At 38.9% G+C, this 21,172-nt stretch overlaps 1 protein-coding gene across 1 annotated transcript in view; it reads left to right on the forward strand.

The window, feature by feature from the left end:
- PKHD1 (PKHD1 ciliary IPT domain containing fibrocystin/polyductin) overlaps positions 1 to 21,172 on the forward strand; it is a gene marked incomplete at both ends in the record, with an annotated part of 445,094 nt that overhangs the window by 235,144 nt on the left and 188,778 nt on the right. The window contains one exon of the mRNA XM_084258872.1: positions 3,975 to 4,103. Within this exon, the coding sequence (XP_084114998.1) occupies positions 3,975 to 4,103 (129 nt within the window). The remainder of the gene's footprint in view (positions 1 to 3,974; positions 4,104 to 21,172) is intronic.

The raw sequence follows: 21,172 nt of genomic DNA on the forward strand, positions 1-21,172 counted from the left end.
TCGCCCAATGCCTTTCCTTCCTTAATTTTCACTTTTATCCCCAGTGTTCCCACATTTGACCATTGTCACCTTGATCACCATGCCCCGATTGCCACATTCAATAACTTCTTCATTTTCCCTTTCTTATTAAAACTTTGCTGCTGTCAAGATCACTTTTGCTCTCTAGAGATGCTCTATTTTTTAGGGTTCTAAGACATCCCTCTCCCCTGGTTCTCATTGTGTATCTCTGGCTGCTTTTTTACAACTCTTAGTAGTCTTCTTTTTTGTCTTCCCACCTTTCTATATTAATAATAGCCATATAGAAGCCTGATATTAACTGTATAGAAATCTAATAACTCTGCAAGAGACTGAAACATGTTTCCTTCTCCATTAAGTGTTCTTGTCTGAGGGCAGGATGGCATTGAGTGCTCAAATTCGTTTATAACAGCATCCCTTAATATGGCCCCTGCAACGTTCTGTTTGTTCAATTAAAGACAGTTTCAGCACTTCTATAAACAAAAGTGAAGAATGTTTGTTTTCCACATCTGTGATATAAAATTGGAGTAATTAGGGGTTTTTGAGGGTTGACATGAAGTTTTAAAGAACCTGATCATTATCTATTTGAAATATCACCAGAAATAAGGTGTGTCACACAATTCTTACTGCCTCTGTGATACTAGTTTTTGGTCATTTCAATAAATGCTCCCTACCCTTACCTGAATACTTAAGTAAAGTATTATGAAGGAAGTGAAATTTGGAGGAAACTTAGTAAGATATTATAGTATTGGCATTTATGAAATATTTATATAACCTCTTTTTTTATATATTTTTTAATAGAGGCATGTTTTTTTGTTTATTTATTTATTTATTTGTTTGTTTGTTTTGTTTATACATGCACTGGGTATAGTCAGAAGCATGGGAGGGTGAGAGAATTCACCAGAGCCAGAGCAGGGAGCAGAGCAGGCAGAAGGACCGAAGTACACTGCTGAGGGGAGCAGCGGGCGGCAGGAGAGGTCTGCGCGCCATGTGGGACCCTCCTCTGGTGGCCGGGGAGCAGCCGGGGATCGAACCGGCGCCGCAGAGGCCGTGGGCAGCTTCGCAACCCAGCGCTCAACCGCTGCGCCACCGGGGAGGCCCTACATAACCTCTTTTTGAGTGAGACTTCTTCCAAGATGTTGCCTGATATTTTGTGCTAATTAAATTACCTAAGATTTCTACTTGACCACAATCTACATACTTTTTAATTATCCTGGAACCTTAATTAGATCATGACTAGTTGGGAGTGTGGTTTGGATAGACAAAATAACTGGATGCTCCCCATGGTTATCACCTCAGTCGTTTTCTCTTTTCATTCAATAATCCTTTACAATCATCATAACTATGATCAAATTTTTGAAATCCACCTCTCGGTAGACACCAAAGTCCATCTGTCTGACTTATAGCTCTCTCCCATCCTTCAGATTCATATCCATCCCCTGTTTCCTGTATCTCTACCTGGAAGTTACACAGGTATCCCAAAATCCTGCATAACCCAAACAATCCATCTATGCCAGTCTTAACTGGCCACTCACCCATTATCACCTGTGCTGAAAACCTGGCAGTCACCCTTGATTCCTGTATCCTTGTTACTCTTCACACTGATTATTTCTCTAATTTCATCGCTTGCCTCCTTCCAGCTCAGCAACAACGGGTTGCTTATAGTGCTTCTACTTGATCTCTCATTTCTTGCCATTGCTTGTTTCTGTTGGGAATGCACACCCTCACCATATACTCTCCCCATACTCCTTACGGATATAGCTCCTAAACCTTTAAAATTCATCTCAGATTCACACTCCTCAGGAACCCTCCCCTGGCAAGGACTCTCTTCCTCCCTTGGTTGGGTACCATTGACAAGAACTTCCCTTATACTTCCATCCTCCTAATAATAACTTACACAACTTATACAAAGTTATTATCTCCTTGGGGATGAACATGGAATAGTCTTCTTTTTGTTCTCATCCCTTTTTAGAACAGTTCTAAAGAGAAGGATCTCTATTTATGATTGCAAATTTAGTAAGTTTGAATGAGATTTGCCCCCCTCCCATTCATGTGAGTTCCTGAAACTCCCAGGAAATCTCTCTAACCTGAGAAGAAATCACTTTTCATGTAATGAATATATTTTCCCTAAAAGACTTAATTCCATTGATGGCTTATTTTGGACTTCTTAAGGTAATCCTGAATAAAAGAAGGTCTGTACTGGGAAAAGAACACTTGGTCATCTGTGAATCTTCTCAGACTCCTTGTCGGGATAATTCTCTGTCCTCTGACTTTGTATTGGGGCATACAATTGAGAAAAGAACACCTAGGCACACTCAGCATGCTATTGTGCAAAATGTGATACGGGACTGTGGCCCTTGGAAATTGTTAGACTTATGTTTCAGTTCCACGATGCAGAAGACAGGGAGATGGTTAGAAAGAAAACGTGGGCCTCCCTGGTGGTGCAGTGGATTGAGTACTGTACTGTGAAGCTGTCCACAGCCTCTGCAACGCGGGTTCGATTCCTGGCCGGCCAGGGAGATTCCCACAAGGCGTGGCAGACCTCTGCTGCCTCGCCCGCTGCTCCTGTCAGCAGTGTCTTCAGTCCACCTGCCTGTTCTGCTCCTCTTTCTGTCTCTGGTGAATTCTCTCACCCTCCCATACCTCTGACTGTACCCCAGTTCTTGCATAAATAAATCTTAAAAAAAGAAAGAAAGAAAGAAAGAAAATGCCATTGATCTATCAGAAGCTGAAACAATGGAAAGCTTTTGGGTCATATAAACTGTATATAAGTTACTACAGTGAAAGGTGTCCAGGCTATTACGCCTCCTCTAGCACGCATTAGAGCTGTGAGAAGATCCTTTAACTCAGTGATTCCATTACTAAGATTATTTTTTAAGAAGAAACCAGTGTTATTGGAAGATTTTGCATGGAGCCAGTTAGCACTACATTACTTATAATTTAAAAAGAAAATGGAAAGGGTCTAAATGCCAGAGTCACTATTGAGTAAATCATGAGTGCCTGATCATAGAATATTATGTAGCCATTAAAAATGTTTACAAGGAGTTTTAAATATATTAGAAAATGCATATGAAAACTGCTGATCTAAGTAAATAAGAATTGTGTGTGAAATTACATATATGATATAATTTCAATTACTATAAAAATGTTGAGAAATTCTCAAAGGAAATGCAAATAAAAGGTTAATGACATTTGTCTCTAGGTAGTGAGATTGGAGATGATTTTTTTTTGCTTTTTCCTTCTATATTTGCAAATTCCAAATGTTCTAATGAATAATTACTTGCTTTGTACTGATAAATTTTTTTTTTTGAAGATTATGAAATATCAAAAGGCAGCTACTGGGCCACCCTGGTGGCACAGCAGTTGAGTGCTGGGCTGCAAAGCTGCCTGCAGCCTCTCCAGCGCTGGTTCTATCCCCGGCCACCACTGGCAAGCATCCCACATGGTGTGCAGGCCTCTCCTGCCGTGCCTGCTGCTCCCCTCAGCAGTGTATTTTGTCAGTCTGTCTGTTCTGCTCCCCTCTCTGGCTCTGGTGAATTCTCTCACCCTTCTGCACTTCTGACTGTATCCAGTGCTTGTATAAATAGAGCTAGAGCCAGGAACAGAACAGGCAGACTGACGAAATACACTGCTGAGGGGAGCAGTGGGTGGCAGGAGAGGTCTGCGCGCCATGTGGGACCCTCGCCTGGTGGCCGGGGATAGAACCAGCGCTGCAGAGGCTGTGGGCAGCTTCTCAACCCAGCGCTCAACTGCTGCGCCACCGGGGAGGCCCTAAATAAATAAATCTTAAAAAAAAAAAAAAACACTTTATTTAACAACAACAACAAAAAGGCAGCTACTTTGGGAGGTGAAAACATTATCAGCATCCTAAAATAAGAAAAGAAATTTGCAAATTTGCAAGTTATCGTAGTGTTTCAGTTCATCATAGTAATTGTTGTCATTTCCCTTTTGTTTTCTAGCTTCTACCTGTGAACCTGAATCCGCTTTAAGATGGTCTGTCCCTGAAGCATGGTCAGGTATTGAAGAGGGATGGGGAGGTTACAACCACACCATTCCAGGCCCTGGGGATGACGTCCTGATTTTACCCAGTAAGTAAAACCATTTATGACTTAAATAATCATACACAGACTGAAAAAGTTCAAGATAATGGGGGATTATCAGTCTTTTAAATACATTGTAGGGTTGAAATTGTATGGGGAATATAAAAATAAAATTTATTATAAAAAAATAAAGAGTTATAATTAAAAAAATACATTGTACAACACATTAAAAAAGCTACAAAGAAGCAGGCACTTTTGCCTACAACCTTCTTTTGTTAAGTTTAATATAGGAGAGGAATTTCATAATCCAGTAGAATCCAGAAAAAATGACAGCCTACTTTCATTAAAGATGGAAGACAGCTCCAAGAGAATTTAAAGTTATCCACAAACTGGAATAGTGGTTGTATGTGACAGAGGACAGTTTTACAGCAAATTCTAGTATGCCTGTGTTTGAAAGGCAGAGAATGTATGAAGAAGCAATTTGCAAAGGTCTTATCTCTTGTCTTTATGAAGCTTTTATGCATAGAGTGATGAAATATGACAAATAATTCTTTGGTTGCCATGATTTTTCAGAGATGCTGGAAAAGGAACAGATAAAACAGAAAAATAAAATTATCTGTCTGTCTATCTATCTATCTATCTATCTATCTATCTATCTATCTATCTATCTATCTATCTATAACTTTCTCCTTGTAAACATACAGGTAGAAGAAAGATGATTCCTCAGAGATACAGAAACACAGACTCATAAACTTCTTTCATAAGAGATAATTCTTAAAGATCTCTCCAGTCTGAGAAGTTATCCACTATTCCAGTTTGTGGATAACTTTAAATCCTCTTGGAGCTGTCTTCCATCTTTACTGAAAGTAGGCTGTCATTTTTTCTGGATTCTGTTTCTCATAGAAGAAATATATTTTTCCTAATTTCATTTTGGGATTAATTTGAACTTTTAAAGATAATACCGAATAAAAGAATACCTGCATTGGGCCTCCCCGGTGGTGCAGCAGTTGAGCACTGGGTTGTGAAGCTGCCCGCAGCCTCTGCAGCGCCGGTTCAATCCCCAGCTGCTCCCCGGCCACTGGAGGAGGGTCCCACATGGCGCACAGACCTCTCCTGCCACCCGCTGCTCCCCTCAGCAGTGTACTTTGGTCCTTCTGCCTGCTCTGCTCCCTGCTCTGGCTCTGGTGAATTCTCTCACCCTCCCGCGCTTCTGACTGTACCCAGTGCATGTATAAACAAAACAAACAAATAAATAAATAAAACACGCCTCTATTACAAAAAAAAAAAGAATACCTGCATTGGAAAAAGAACAATTGACCATCACAATAATGTTTGCATCATAACAATGGTAGTGTTCGCTGATAACCAAGAACATGGAGTGGGTTATTCTCCACATAGGAACTGATTTAATCCCCACAATAACTCTGCGGTACAGGTAATAATAGTTTCCCCATTTTTACCAACAGAGAAACAGAGGCCCAGAGAAGTTAAGTGACTTGCCTAGGGCCACACTATTTGTAACTCAGCAGAGTCAGAATTGTAGTCCAGTCAGTGTGATTATAGGTCTGTATTCCTAACCAATAAAATATATCCCCTCTTTAAAACAACTAAGAATAAACTAAAAGAGAATAGTTGTGTTGTTTGCTTCATTTATGATGAAAATGAAGGCAGAATGATCAAATTGTGCTGCCCACCATCTACACATTGCTGGTATGCTGTGTAACTGTGTATAGACAGATGAGGGGTGGGGGAAACTAGACTAGTGTTATCATCCAACTTCTCTATCACCCACCTCTCTCAGCAAAGGGTGTAACTTTCTGAATAAACAGACTCATGAGTCATTCCTATACAGAAAGGAAAAATATGTTCTATCTTAGCCATCTCTTTGATGAATCTAGCCAGCGGATTGGCCCTGGGCTATGGTTTTTCCCATTAAGCAAGTTGTTTTCCCCACCCCATGCAGGAAGCAAGAGAAGCTTTTGAAGGTTGCCAAGCTTTTAGTATCCTTTGGGATCTTCAAGCTGAGCAAGGAGTAATCTCAGCTATCTTGCTTGGCACTGCAGTTGACTGCATCCACTATGTGCCCAGGCTGCCAGGAGCCCCTGGCATCTTTCATCGCCTTCCATTCCTTTGTGCGTGGTCAGCTTATGAGATGGGTCTGCATTCTCCATGAAGCTGCTTTTAAGTAGCACAAATTAGTGCTTTAGAAATAAAAAAGGGGGCCCTCGGTTTGGATCTATAAAATACCTCCCAGCCCCTTCTTATATATTGATTATTGTGAGAATCAGAGAAGATTTTAAAAGCATGCTGATACGCATTATTTCTAGTTTTCAAATGGAAAAATAAATGTATTAAAATGTACATGTAATCTCATAAATGGAGTCCGTACCCTTCCTGTTGCCCCTCTCTCTTTTCCAGTAAACCCTCTTTGTACCTCCAGCAAATTATTTCACAGTGGTCAACATTTTAATCCTATGTTTCATTCAGATTTGGGTTTTCTATAGGAACTGCTGTCACTTACTTTTCCCTTCTGTTTTTTGGCAAACCCTGGTATTTTGACCTGTGATGGATCTTTGGGTTGAATTTACCTTTTTCATCTACTTTTGGTTTTGCGTTCTTGATTTTTCCTGACTCTTCTGGATTCTTTGTAGCATTTTTTGAATCAGATAAGTTTGTTTACCCCAGTCTGGCACAAACAAGACCCTCAATAAACTGCTTGAAATAAGTGTGCAAATTCAAGGAGGCCATCTGTAATTTAATGTCAGAAGTAAATCTTTCTATAGTTTTGACCTAGTGCAATTATAAAATTTTATATATTTGTGCAAAATCATGTCTTCTCCTTTGAAAAGATTTGTAAGAATTAAGAAATTTTGGTGATGATGATGACAATAGTAGTAGCTATACTTTGAGTGCTTGGTATGTGCTAAGTGTGCTACAAGCATTTTTTTCAAGTAATTCTCACAACTATTTTACGAGTGACTTCTATTTTTATCATCCTTTACATAGATGAGGAATCTGGACCACAGAGAGGTTAAGTAATTTGCCCAAGTTTCATCAGCTAGTAAGTTTTTAAAAGACTGGTTAGGTGGTCAGTTTGATCCTAAAGTCCCAACTCTGTTATCTATGCCTGTATTTATTATTGATGTATTATTAGTTTACAATATTATATAAATTTCAGGAGTATGTCTTCATACCTCAATGCATGTACTTATCACACCATACCCACCACCCAAGTTTTAGTGACATTCTCCATTATCCACCTGACCCATACTACCTATTACTCTTACCTCCCCCCACCTCCTCTGCTAACCACCACTTTGTTGTTAAAGTCTAGGGGTTTATTTTTGTTTTCTTTTGTTTGTTCCTTTTTTTAAAAATATTCCCACATCTGAGTGATATCATCTAAGTAATACTCCATTGTGTATAATATCACATCTTCTTTATTCAGTCATTCATCAGTGGACACTTAGCTTGTAGCCAAAGTCCTAACTCTTTATTTTATCACTTTTTAAAAACACAACGTTCCTGTCTGATTTATTCAAATCAGACCACATATTATACTGAGTTTATATTTCTCTGCTTGTTGTTCACATTATTCCTTTCACTTAGAATTAAGAAGGGTTCCTATTGACTATGGTGATGGTGCATGGGTGACCTGGTAGTAGAAATTCTAGGGATTACACCTGAGAAAAGAAAGCAAATATTATTAAAAAAATGAAAATGGTGTAAAACATATATAAATAAAAAAACTTAAAAAAATAAAAAGGGCTCCTATTTATTAAGCAGCCAGCATATTGTCAGCCTAGCTACTTGAGTTTAGTCTTACTACATCCCCATCGGTACACACGTGCTGGCAAACTGGAGATGCTTCCCCACAGAGGTGTCTGATACAATGAGAAATTGATGAAAGTATTTTGTATCTGGTAGAAAAAGTAGTTGTAATTGAATTTATCATTTGATCCCAATTCAGTTTAACCAACATTTCCTGAACCTTCACTGTGTTTCAGGCACTGTACAGGTGCTCTTTTTTTTTTTTTTAATGATTTATTTATTTATTTATACATGCACTGGGTACAGTCAGAAGCGCGGGAGAGTGAGAGAATTCACCAGAGCCAGAGCGGGGAGCAGAGCAGGCAGAAGGACCGAAGTACACTGCTGAGGGGAGCAGCGGGCGGCAGGAGAGGTCTGCGCGCCATGTGGGACCCTCCTCCGGTGGCTGGGGAGCAGCCGGGGATCGAACCGGCGCTGCAGAGGCTGCGGGCAGCTTCACAACCCAGCGCTCAACCGCTGCGCCACCGGGGAGGCCCTGTACAGGTGCTCTTGATCTGGGTCTCCAAAGGTAATCAATACCACCTTGACCTAAAATAGCTAGTGATTTATGTGGATTAATCAAACACATAATACATTGATACATAAAAGTACAAGAAATAGTTGTAATAAGCAACAGAAGTGTTTAAAGTCAAAGTGTGGCAGGTGGTAGAAGAGGTGGAGTAAGAATCTGTGGGGGCAGTTATGGGATTCAAGAGCATCTTGGGGAAGTGCTGTTTCAAGAGTTATTGGATAGGCTATTGAGTAGGATATCTGGGTTCATATATGGATTCTGTATTTTACCACTGTGTGACACTGGACAAGTTTGAATCCTTTCTGATCTGCATCTATAACATGAGGGCGTAATTAATATATCATAATGTCGAGAAAATTAAATGAGATCTTGTCAGTGCACATGACCAGGACATAGAGTATTGGCAGTAATGGAATTATAGATGAAAGCTGTGATTTTTAATGTGTCAGGTGTTCTTTTCCTTCATTTCCCCATCTGACTGCCCCTGCTGGCCTGTGGTATTACAAACACTTTGGATTTGCTTATTTGCTTTCCAATGGCTTATTATTTAATTTTCACAACATCCTTGGGAGCTAAATAGGTAATAACTATTATTACAGTAAAAACCCATTTTTACATAATACGATTTTAATGGAACTGCTGATTTTACAAAATGAAAGTGACTGGTAAAGAAGATTTAAGTGATACTTTTGAACCTCTAATATAATTTTATGGTGTTTTGTATATTTTAATTCATTAATAAAGGAAACGTGTAGAACATTCCTATCATTATTCAAATAGAATAGCATAATTTTTCAATAAAATTCTTAGGGTAAATTGCCTATTTCCATTTTCTGGGAAATCAATTTTATGGAATGACCTCAGACCCATCCTATTCCATAAAAATAGGACTTTACTGTACTAATAAAAGATATCACTATCTTAAGTATGGTACCATTTTCCTTCGAGGCGTTCTGTCTTTATAGACATTGGATTTTGAAAGAGCTGTAAATTCTTTTTGGTGGTATTATGTGGAGTAAGCTGAGGTAATCATCAAGAATTTGCTCTTGTAGTTTAGTTTATGATAACTTTGCTTCACACAAACAACTGTATCCATTTGTCTTTACCTTCTAAATATTGGGAGAATTTTTCTAAATGTATTCTAGATATTGCACAGAATGGAGCAAACTCTATCTAAGAGACTATGCTCTCAAACCACCAGAAGCCCAGCTGGTCAGTGGGTCAAATGATCCTGCTAATTTTCATTCACTGCTATGTCCTGAGCTGACCTGAGAGGATTTGTGTAAGATGCTTTCAGTGTTTTCTCTGAGGGAATTTTCAGCCATGACAGGATGACACTGTTTTTTATGCAGTGGAAGTTAAATGAAAGGAAAATGTGTTATAATTTCAAATGATGTGATTCTGTTTTGAAGGGTACAGATATGATATCATATAGCCTCCAGCATAATTTGTGTGTGTGTGTGTGTATGTGTGTATGGTAGAATTCAATGTGTTCCATATTTCTGCTTTACTTTGAATTGTCCTTATTTGAAGAGATGAATAGAAGAGTGCTAGTTTTCTTTTATAATAGTTCTTCTATTTATTCTAATTTTCAATACTGACTCACTTTAAATGGCAGGGGGGGCTCTTTAAAGTCATGTGATGTTCAAAGATGACAATATTTAATGCATTTTCTTGATAAGTCACAAGACATGATTGGTGACATGAGGTTAAGTGATCATAAATCAGAAAGCATTTGGAGAAAAATTCTATAAAGCGTTGTGATTATGTCATTATTACCTTGGTTTGCCTTTTTCTTAGCTAAGATTTTAATTTAGGATAAGATCTATATAATACAGAGATGTAAATTTTGACATCAGTTAGAAGCCAAATATAAACAATAAACACTGGTATTGTCTCTGTAGCTTGATTAGTTTTCTAAATCCTGGACTTGTCCCAATACGGCACAGGGCACAGAAAAATACCAAGGAACATTTATTTGAATTACTAGCTAGTAGAAAGGGAAAGAAATTTAAACTTGAGTTGCTGGGGTCCTTTTTATGAGGTAAGGCATCAGAACAGTGTCTGCTAGAGTGTGTGTGTTTTGGGAACCTATCGTTATTAAAAAAAAAAAAAAAACCTAGACACTTAATAGCTTAAAACATGTATTTAATTTACTCAGAATATTGCAGAGAAGGGCCAGGATGTTTTTGTTGTTTTCCATACATTCCAGTCAGATAGTGGATGTGCTTCAGTCATCTAGTGACTCAAGTTGACTGAATGGTCTAAGGTGACTCCCTTGCATAGGTGCCAGTCGATGCTGGTAATTGGCTGGGAGATAAGGGGCCTATGATTCTCTCCTGGCTCTCTCTGTGGGGCTTCTTGGACTTTCTCATAGTATGGCTGCTGAATTTCCAAAACAGAATAGCTTAGCAGAGAGTGCTCCAAAGAGCAGTGAAGTGTGTGGAAGCAACATGCTTTCTGAGTCAGCCTTTGCCACCTGAGACTACCATGGCTGACATATTTGGTTGACCAGGTAAGGCAATTAAGCAAGTCCAGATACAAGGGAAGAAAATTAGACTCTACATCTCAGTGGAAGGAATCACAAAGAACTTGCAGCTGTCTTTAATCTACCACTGTGCATGTGTTTATGTGTGTGAGTGTGTGTGCATATATGTAATTAAGAGCAGATGTACCTGACTTAATTCAAAAGGTTTGAGTAGGGTCTGCTGAATTTGTGCTGTCTTCCCTCTCTACAGATTTTATTTAGATTCTGTTGGCTTACATGAGTCAGAAATTGAAGAACACCAGGAGACAGACTGGTCAGATAATTTTGGTTTCTTTATTCTTTACTACCTACAATGCTTGTATTGCAGTGCCTATTTACTGCTGGCAAGTGGGATTCTTCAACCCTTCAAACATAATTGGGCCCCTGATCTGGATTTGCTTACTTTGAGACAGGGATGGATGACAGAGTTTGGGCTGCAATCTGTGGCCAAATTTTTGCATGTGTGACCAGAAGCCTCTTCTGAGAAGACTGCGGTGGGGTGAGGACAAATATTTTAAGCATCTGTTCCTTTCCAGGCAGAAATTATAGGTCCATGGGGATAACAGTCAATGGACTTTTTTAAAACCTTACTTAGAGCTTGAATGGGAAAACTATTTTTCAAGATTTTATAGAAAGAATAGACAAACAAGATTTTTAAGAGGTACTTCTGACACAATTTTTATTCAGCATTATTATCAAGTAAAAATAAACAAAAAGAAAAACCAAACCTAAACATCAAAGGCTCTTGGATACTTATAGTTTCTCTTCCTTTTAGGCAGATTCATAGAGAGGAATGTAGATCTTGGTGACACTGCTTAATAATAAAGTGGAGTGAGGCCATGTCCTTCCCACAAGAAGGAAAAGTCAGTATATCAGACTTCATGGAGCTGGTATTTCCACAGACCTCCCCAAATAGTTTTGAAACATTGAGGCCTTTTATCTATCCAGTTATTTAAGAACATACTCTAGGAACCTTTTACTTAGGCTAAGTGAAAAGTTCTGTGCAATATGGAATTCTTGGATGAATTGAATGATTGTCTAATAATTTGTTTTATTTTGGGATCTTTTTACATGGATTTACTTGTAGTAAGTAAAATCATATATATTTAAAAAGATAGACACATAGAATTGTTGAATTGGTAGAGAACTTAATGGCTTTTTAACCCAACTAAAATGAACTAAGGTAATACAAGTGTTTTATAAATTGTAAATGCTATGAAACACATTAATATCTGTAGCCAGACTTCCATGGGCACTAGTGTTTTGTACCAAGAATAAGAGTCAGATTTCAGTCTCCTTGTCTTCAACATAGTATTGCAAATTGCCTTCTAAAATTTATAAGAAGGTGTATTGTTGCTCTATCTGTTATGTTTTAGATTTATGTCTTTAAAAATAGTATTACATTTGTGAGACACACCTGGAGGCTAGGGAGTTCTTTCTGGTTCTTGCACTGATTATGATTCAAATGGCTTTTTGCAAATGAATACCAGTAGTGCCCTAATTACTGACAAGGGCCTGTGACAGAATGCCATTGCTCCGGGTGGACAGTCAGGAGTTGGAATTTTTTTCAAAAAGTATTTTTACAAGTTTGCCTCCCCACCCCAATTTAAATTTCAGTGAAAATAACAGCAGTGATTTTTATTTCCTATAATTATAATAAAAATTCATATTTTGAAATAAATTGATACCTTTTCTCTAGTCTCAATCTGTCAGCCTCAGCTTGACTCAATCATGGTGTTTGTTTCTGGGCTAATTAGAACTCACTTAGAATCTTCTCTTGGGACCCAAATTCATGTAGGCCCTGACACTCTTTATAACTTGCTAATTTGCTGGAACCACTTAGAACTTTTTTCTAATTGAGGGGTTTTTCAAATCCTTCTCTGTCCTTCCTCACCTGAGAAACATATTCATAATCATATTCTCATTATCATTACTATTAGCATCAAAGCAATTTTCTAGGAAGGGATAAACTTCCTCAGGGCTCCCAGATAATAATTTGGGTGAAAGGGTATCCACTAACTCAAAATCACTGCTTTTGCAACTTTACAATCTCCTGACTACTGTCTCCTAGAATTTTGATCCTTTGGGGCACCTTCTGTTCCAGCCTGATAGGAGTCTAACAGGTATACCTGCAAAACTGTGAATTTTTTTTTTTTCTTCAGATGTAGTAGGTGTGAATCTTTTGCTGTCATGTAACTGTTTTCATACATAACCTCTGCATACTTCCTGAGCAGTTGAAAACTACTTTTTAAAGAGGCACCATGTATTATTTTCCCCAGGACTTTTATATGTACTTTGATCTTAACTGTGTAAACTATCAGCTTTATAATAGCAATAAATGCATTGGTGGTTTCTTTGGAAAAACATAAATATATATCATAAACTTGATGGCAAAGCAGAAAAGGCAAGATGTGGCATTTCATTAGTTGTGAAGGATGAAGGAGAATCAGACTGAAAAGATGATTCAGAAAGTTTGTGCAAGGGTGAATGGCCAGAGATGCCATCAATAGAAAGGGCGATGAGGGTAGAGGAGTAGATTTATCAGGGAGCATGATAAATTATGAAATAGACATATACTAAATTTCATATGCAGATGCCTAAATGGTAACAGGAAAGGTGGACCAAATGTCTGGGTAGGAAGCCACTTAGGAATCAGATTTAGACATTGATCCTCAGAGGAGTTGACTAAGGAAGTCTCGGAGATTGAACTAGGGGTAGAGTGAACAGGGGAGCTGTTCAGAGGGGTTGGAAGATATCTTAGAGGAAACTCTCATTTAAGTGTCAGAAGAGAACCAAAGAGAAAACAATTATGAAAGTAGGAGAACTAGGATAACAGAAGGCAAGAAAAGAGCAATATCAAGATGGTAGAGATGCTTCACAGTAAATGTTTCAAGCAGGACATGGGGGATGGTAATTTAGAAAGTACCTGAGGATATGCTCTATACTCTTTGGAAGTTTGTACAACTTAAGCACAAAATTTAATGTTTCCATTACAGTTTCATACATCTGCATTGGGTCTCTTTGAAAACCCTTGTAGGCGTCATTGCCTTTAAGAATCCCCATAAATATGTTAAAGTTAGAGCAGTTACTCCTGATAGACAGCGGTACTTCTAGCGTGGCAGCTAGGTTGTCCCTGGCCACACTCTGGCTAAAATATTGTCAAGTGTTCTTAGCTAATAGGCTCATGTAAAAGATGAGATTCATGAGAACTGACTGATTTGTACCGCTCAATTCATTTGATAAAAATAGACTAGACTATATTCCCTAGAATATCAAATATCATATGACTTTGCTTATATGTAGGTTATAGTTATAGAAAAATAAACAGGGTCAGACAGAATCAAACTAATAATAAATCTTAGAAATCTGACTGGGGCCTCCCCAGTGGCACAGCGGTTGAGCACTGGGCTGCGAAGCTGCCCGCAGCCTCTGCAGCGCCAGTTCTATCCCCCACCACTGGCGAGAGTCCCACATGGCGTGCAGATCTCTTCTGTCCCACCTGCTGCTCCCCTTAGCAGTGTACTTTGTCAGTCTGCCTGTTCTGTTCCCCACTCTGGCTCTGGTGAATTCTCTCACCCTCCCACACTTCTGACTGTATCCAGTGCTTGTATAAATAAATAAATAAATAAATCTTAAAAAAAAAAAAAAAGAAATCTGACTGTAGAATTGAGACTACCAGGGAGCTGGGTATGGAGGGGCCCCAATGGACTATGGTGGAGAATTATGGGTACTTTGGTGGTGGCTGTGGCAATGTACATCTGAGGATGTGTGAACTTCCACCCCTAAATCATATACAATGTTGTAAACCAAAGTTACCTCAATACAAATTGTTTAATTGCAGAAAAACCCATGAAATCATAAGATTATAAAAGAGCATAAAAATAAAAAATAAATTTCTTACCAACCCCATTTTCTGTCATCTACACTGCAACAAGTTTGCTGAGAATTAATGAAATTTTTCCTTGACTTAAATGCCTAAACTTATATTTTAACTAATTTTATTCCCCCAAAATAAATTTGTCTCATGGAATTAATATTCCTTGAGGAGACACAGGCATTTCTTATAAGAGAAGGGCACCTGAGTGATTGCATATGTATTTTACCCTCCTGGTTGGGTTGAAGAAGTATGAGCCAAGTGAGGAATGGCTGCCCATGGGGCCCTTAATGTAGAACAGGGCTTTTTCACTTGCTCTAATTGAATTACTTCTCTTTATGTTATGGTCTGTTTTCCATGAAGATATTCTTGGAATGTAGAATTAAATAATTCATGATTTCCCAATTATTGGTTTAGGTATAGTTGCCACTTCTTGAGTTGATTATACTCTCTGGAGAGAACTTTTGGGCTCTTCTCAGATGCAGAGCCTTAAAGATAAAAAGATTGCCCAGTGATGAAGCTACTGCAGGTGCAGCTGGGCCATCAGGGCAGGGGAACAGGTAGGTCCTCACCATCAGCCTTTGAGTCAACACACTTCTGTGCAACCCAGCGGTTCTTAAAATTTTTATGAGCCTGTAGTCATTTTGACTGTCTGGTGACAAAGTATTTTTTTAAAATTATTAAAGCAGCAGTAGTATTTTTTAATACATAAAATAAGATTCTAAAAGAAGCCAGTTATATTGATATAGCTGTCAAGATATTAAAAATCAGATTTGTGACATAATATCTATGCTTCTTTATAGAGTATTAAATAGCAATATCTAGTGCTAGTTCTAATTGTCATCATAATTTAAGTGTCATGGCAGATAATTCTTCAAAAAATGTTGCCATAAATTCCTTCCCTGATTAATCATGAACGCTGGAGAAGTAGGGGCTTACTTCCCTCCTTTTGAATCTGGGTTAGTCATATTGACTTGCTTGACTAATAGAATGTCATGATATTCTGGACCCTCGAAAGCTAGGTCACCTTAGAAAACCTTTTTTGCTTATATGTCTCAATTGCTCCTGGTTTGTTCTCTTTGGGAACACAGTCCTCATATGGATTGGGAATCCCAAATCATGCAGAGAGATCACATTTTTCATACCAGTTTGCAGTCTTAGTGAAAATCAGCTAATTGTCAGCATCAGGTAACTGATCTATTTTGGACATCCAGGCAAGTTGAGCTCAGGAATGGTATCTTACTGACAACTTTGAAATATTTTTCTTTTTACTGACAACACATTAAAAATGCCCTACTTTATCCTTAGGTCAATATCACTCAGGATTTCTTAGGTGTATTAAATAATGCTTCCTCTTCCTTAGAATGGGCACTCTGAAGTTCAGTTCACTAGGCTTTCACATGGACCCTAGAGAAGTTAATGGCCCATATGCAATCTAAAAGGGTGAAAGAAATTTAAACTCTTCTTCAAAATGAGCATTGCCTCTTATTTTCCAAAATGGATTTACACTTATTCTATCACTGCAGAGTTCAGAAACCATGTGTTTATTGAGCAACTATTTACTGCATACATCACTTCTTATGTGCCAGATGTCTTGCTTCATGTTGGGGATAAAGTGGGAGCAAGATAGTTCTAATACCTACTGGGAATGTATTGCCTGTTCAGGGAGACAGAAATGTAAAATAATAAAATGAACAAGTATGTTGTAGGAGACATTCAGAGAACTATGGCAAAATATATACCATGAAAATCTGAACTGGAATGAAAGTGAATCCAATTCCACAAATCATATTGTAAAGCTAAAAACAACCATTTAGGGCCATTACTAATAATTCTATTCAGAATTTCTCAAAGCCTGCTGCAACTAGCTTCTTAAAAGCATCACATAGGAAAAAAGGAACAAAAATAAGTTTGGATATTTTGGACTGAACACAGATAAGTTTCTTTGTACCTGATCTCTTCAAAGATTTTTTTATATGATAATGCTGATTGTGTAACTTCTAGTGGGGAATATAGTGTGCTGTTTCTCAAAGTTGTTTGATTATGCAACCCTCTTATTTACAGGGCAGCTCATGATGCCAGCATTCCAGAGAAACATTGAGTGCACAGTACTCTCATATATTTTTTTAAGATTTATTCACTTATGCATATAAGAACTGGGGTACAGGCCAGAGGTGTGGGTGGTAGAGGATTAACTAGAGACAGAATGGGAGCAGAACAGGGAGATCTACTGAAATACACTGTTGAGGGGAGCAGTAGGTGAGAAAGGAGAGGTCTGCAGCGACATATGTGGGTTATCTCCCTGGCTGGTGATAGCTTGGTAATGCTGAGACATAATCCCTTATGCCATCAGGGAGGCCCAGACTACTCTCACATTTAATCTAACACTATGAGGTAAACTAGCCAGTTGCATTAAGTACGATTAGGCCTTCTGTGAACAACAAAGGTAGAAAACATAGAAGTTTATTTCTCTTGTATAAACTATGCTGTTCTATAGTGTCAGGGGCTTGGACTTGTATCTTCTTGTTCAATTATGTGAGGTTTCCATTCCCAAAGTCCCTCTGTGGTCCAAAATGTCAGCAGTAACTCCAGCCATTGCAGCCACATTCTGCAAAGGAGGAAATATAATTATTTTCCTATTTAAGTCATACATGGCACCTCTTACATCTTATTGGCCAAAACTTTAGCCTAATGGCCATATGTAATTGGAAAGGAGCCTGGGAAATATAGTCTTTTGGCTGGGTGACAATATATTCAATTAAAAACTGGAATTTCTGCTACTAAAGAAGGAGAAAAAAAATACTGGGTGGCCACACATGGTGTCTGCCCCATGCTTTTAATTTTTTTTAAAGATTTATTTATTTATATAAATACTGGGGTACAAACCAGAGGTACAAGAGGGTGAGAGAATTCACTAGAGACAGAGTAGAACAGGCAGAAGGACTAAAATACACTGCTGAGTGGAGCAGTGGGCAAGACAGGAGAGGTCTGCCGCGCCATGTGGGAATCTCCCTGGCTGGCAGGGAATCGAGCTGGCACTGCAGAGGCTGTGGACAGCTTCACAGCACTGCGCTTAACCCGCTGCGCCACCAGGGAGGCCCCCCCGCCCCGCCACCATGCTTTTATTTTACAGCTGATGAAAATAAACCCAAAAGGGATACCCAAGAAAGAGCCCAGATTCAGCACTGGTTCAAATCTAGATAGATCTCTAGATTTCTTTAGTGTGAGGTTCATCACACTGCCCCTAATTACACTTGAATAAGGGATCAAAATAGAGCCTTTCAAAGGTTGTGATATGAAGGGTCATGGTAAGGTACACAGATAACAACACTATTACAAGGTGTGGGTATTTTTTTCCACATTTTTTTAATTATTTTTTTTTTTCTTACATCATTTCAGTCCCCATAATTCTTCTTCCACCTTATCACCCATGAACCATCACCATATTCCTTTGTGTTTTAAGAGAAAGGTAGGAGTATGTTTCTAGGAGGTATGATTCTGTATTTGGAAATTAATAGCACTTGGTTAACTGAAAACTGTAAGTAGGATGCAACTGCTATTCTGGATGTTTTGTTAAGACCTGGATTCCCTGTGCCAGGCTGCTGTGCACTCCAGGGCCTGCTTGCTCTGTGTCTAATGGCTTGTCCTCGCTTTGCTTCATCTAAAACATCAGTGATGCTCTGCACGCCCTGGATCCCGTCTAAAGCCATCTGTTTGCCTCTCTTTATTTACATGATAACATCACCTGATGGCAATTTAGTGTCTGGATAAAAAGCATTGCTCTTCTCTCTATTGAGCTAGGGTTTTGTCTGGTTTAATGACAGGGGGCCAGTCCCTGGGACTGCATTTCTCAGGCAGTAATAGCATGTGGAGAAATGGTATCTAAAACGCCCAGAGGGTTTGTGCAAAGGTGTGGAGTGCAATGCACTGGAGCCAGAACTGGCTGGGCTATGCTCAGCAGTGAAAATGGCAGGCATCGTCCTGCTGTCTTTCAGCTTGTTATTGGCAGCAAGAACAACATCTCATCTTTGTGCTCCTAGTGTCCAATATAACTCTAGAACAGAGTAGATACTCTCTGCACATTTGTTAAATGAGAGAGTGAATGGAGCACCGAATGGTGGATTGGAGGGAATGCTGATGAAATGACAGCCCTTCTCCTTTCCATTCACGTTATTGGCATAATTGCTGGACTTGCAATGGATCATCAGGAATGATTGCTGTTGGCATAGAGAGGTTCATTGCATTGTGGTGGTTGCTTGGGGACATGAATATGGTCCTGAATCAGAGCTTTGATACCTACAATCAAGCTCCTCTCCCTTCAGTCCATCATTGGACAGGGGTTATTGTGTGGAAGCACTTTCTCCTGGACACTTGTTTAGAATACTTGTCTAGAACAGTGTTTCCTCCCGCAGGTTCCTATGGATCCAGGATCCTATGACAGTACAGATTTTACAAATAGGATTTAAGTAAAACAGTGCTATGTCTGGCAAGGAAATAGAGACATATACTTCTGATGGAGAGTAGGTCTCAAATTGCTGGCTCCTGAGTGTGTTTGAGGGTCAACTGGGAATTACTCCCTAGGAATATTTATCAGTTTCTGCAATCCCAGAGTTCTCTTAGGGCGGGAGAGCAGAGAGTGCCAAAGGCCCCATGCTGCCCCCTTGCTCCTCAGGTGAAAGGTCCTGACTCTACTCTGACTTTGCTCAGGATACTGCTTTTTAAAAAAAGGTTGGTTTATTTATGTGTACAAGAACTGGGGTACAGGCTAGAGGTGTGAGGGTGAGAGGATTCACCAGAGAGTGAGTGGGAAACAGAACAGGCAGATTGACTGAAATACACTGTTGAGGGGAGCAGCAGGCAAGACAGGAGAGGTCTGCTGTACAATGTGGGTCACCTCCCTGGCTGGGGATTGAACTCGTGCTGCAGTGGCTGCGGATCGCTTCATAATGCTATGATGTGACTTAACCCCTTGTGCCATCAGGGAGGCCCTCAGGATGTTTCTCTTGTGTCATAAAGGGGATCAAGAACTTGCTTCACAATCTGTGCTATCCTCAATCTCTCATCAGTGCCACAGTGATTACATGCTCTTGGGTGTGTTATATCATCACCATTCTTGATTACTTTCCCTGTCTCTGCTTTTTTTCATTTAGTCGATCTGCTTTAATAAGTGGGCTATGCATATAAATACATAAGAATATAGGGAAGTGGACTTAGGCATTTGATAGCTGTATGATGCAGTGGCTTCCAAAATGGGGTGTGAAAGATAATCCACTGAGGAGAAGATAGAAACTCTTAGAGATTTTTCCTTTATTTTCGTTCCTATTCTTTAAAAACAGTATCTTCGTATATGTTGTATTACGTATACAATATTTCTTATATATGCATTGGTTCTTGTATGTAATTATAAATTAATAAATTATAAGTGAATACAAATAATATTGACAATATGTAATTAAAATTTTCTTCATCTAATAAAGGAATCTTTGGCATTTGAGTTTTAATATTATAATAGTAATTACTAACTATAGTAAGAAAATTAGGGTTGTGACTTCAGGAACCTATTTTATTTTGAAAATAGATTAATCTTTATGGAAATCCAGAAAACCAATAGTCTACAGTAGTAAATTTTGTTTATCTATTTAATGAAGTAACATTGCATTATAGTGTTACTTAAGTTTTTGGGGTTCATCACCGAGAGTAAACCTGTGTATATAGTACATTAAGATCACTGCTAAAAGTCCAAAACAGTGGTTTTAATTTTCCTAAGAACCTAGTTATGTTTATCAATGTTGTATTTCAAGGGTATACAAAAGCTTTCAGGGTAAATGTCAAACTCATTTGTTTGGATGACAGAGACCTTGGTGTTCTGGGCTCACTGTTCACCTCTTCCCTGCATGCCTTACTGCCTGATCATACTCAGGTGCTTTCTGGGCTTGAATGGACTCAACTTTTTCTCCTTTCCAGTGGCACTTGGTACTCTTTCTGCCTATCACCCCTCCAGCCCCCTCACCTTCCTCATTTCCTTCCCCTTTCCTACCCTGACTCTCTTTCAGTTACTACTTTTTATTCCTAAACACTCAACTTAGTGTCACCACTTCCAGAAGTGTTCCTGAATCCAATTTGATTTAATTTTCCATCCCCGGTGTTCCTGTTACAGGGCAGGGTGAGGGGCACCCCAGAACCCCTAAACCTGCTCACTCTCAATAGATTTTGCTGTCTGCTGCATCAAGACAAAGCATAATTGTTTAATTCTGTTTAAGACCTTTAATGGAAATGAAATTTACTGTAATTAGTGTGCAGTACAGAAAAGACAAAGAACAAAGTTTCCAATCAAGCAACCCAAGTTACTTATCACCTATGGATAAATGCTCAGT

This window comes from Talpa europaea (genome assembly GCF_964194135.1).
Source record: "Talpa europaea genome assembly, chromosome: 2".
Lineage (NCBI taxonomy): Eukaryota > Metazoa > Chordata > Mammalia > Eulipotyphla > Talpidae > Talpa > Talpa europaea.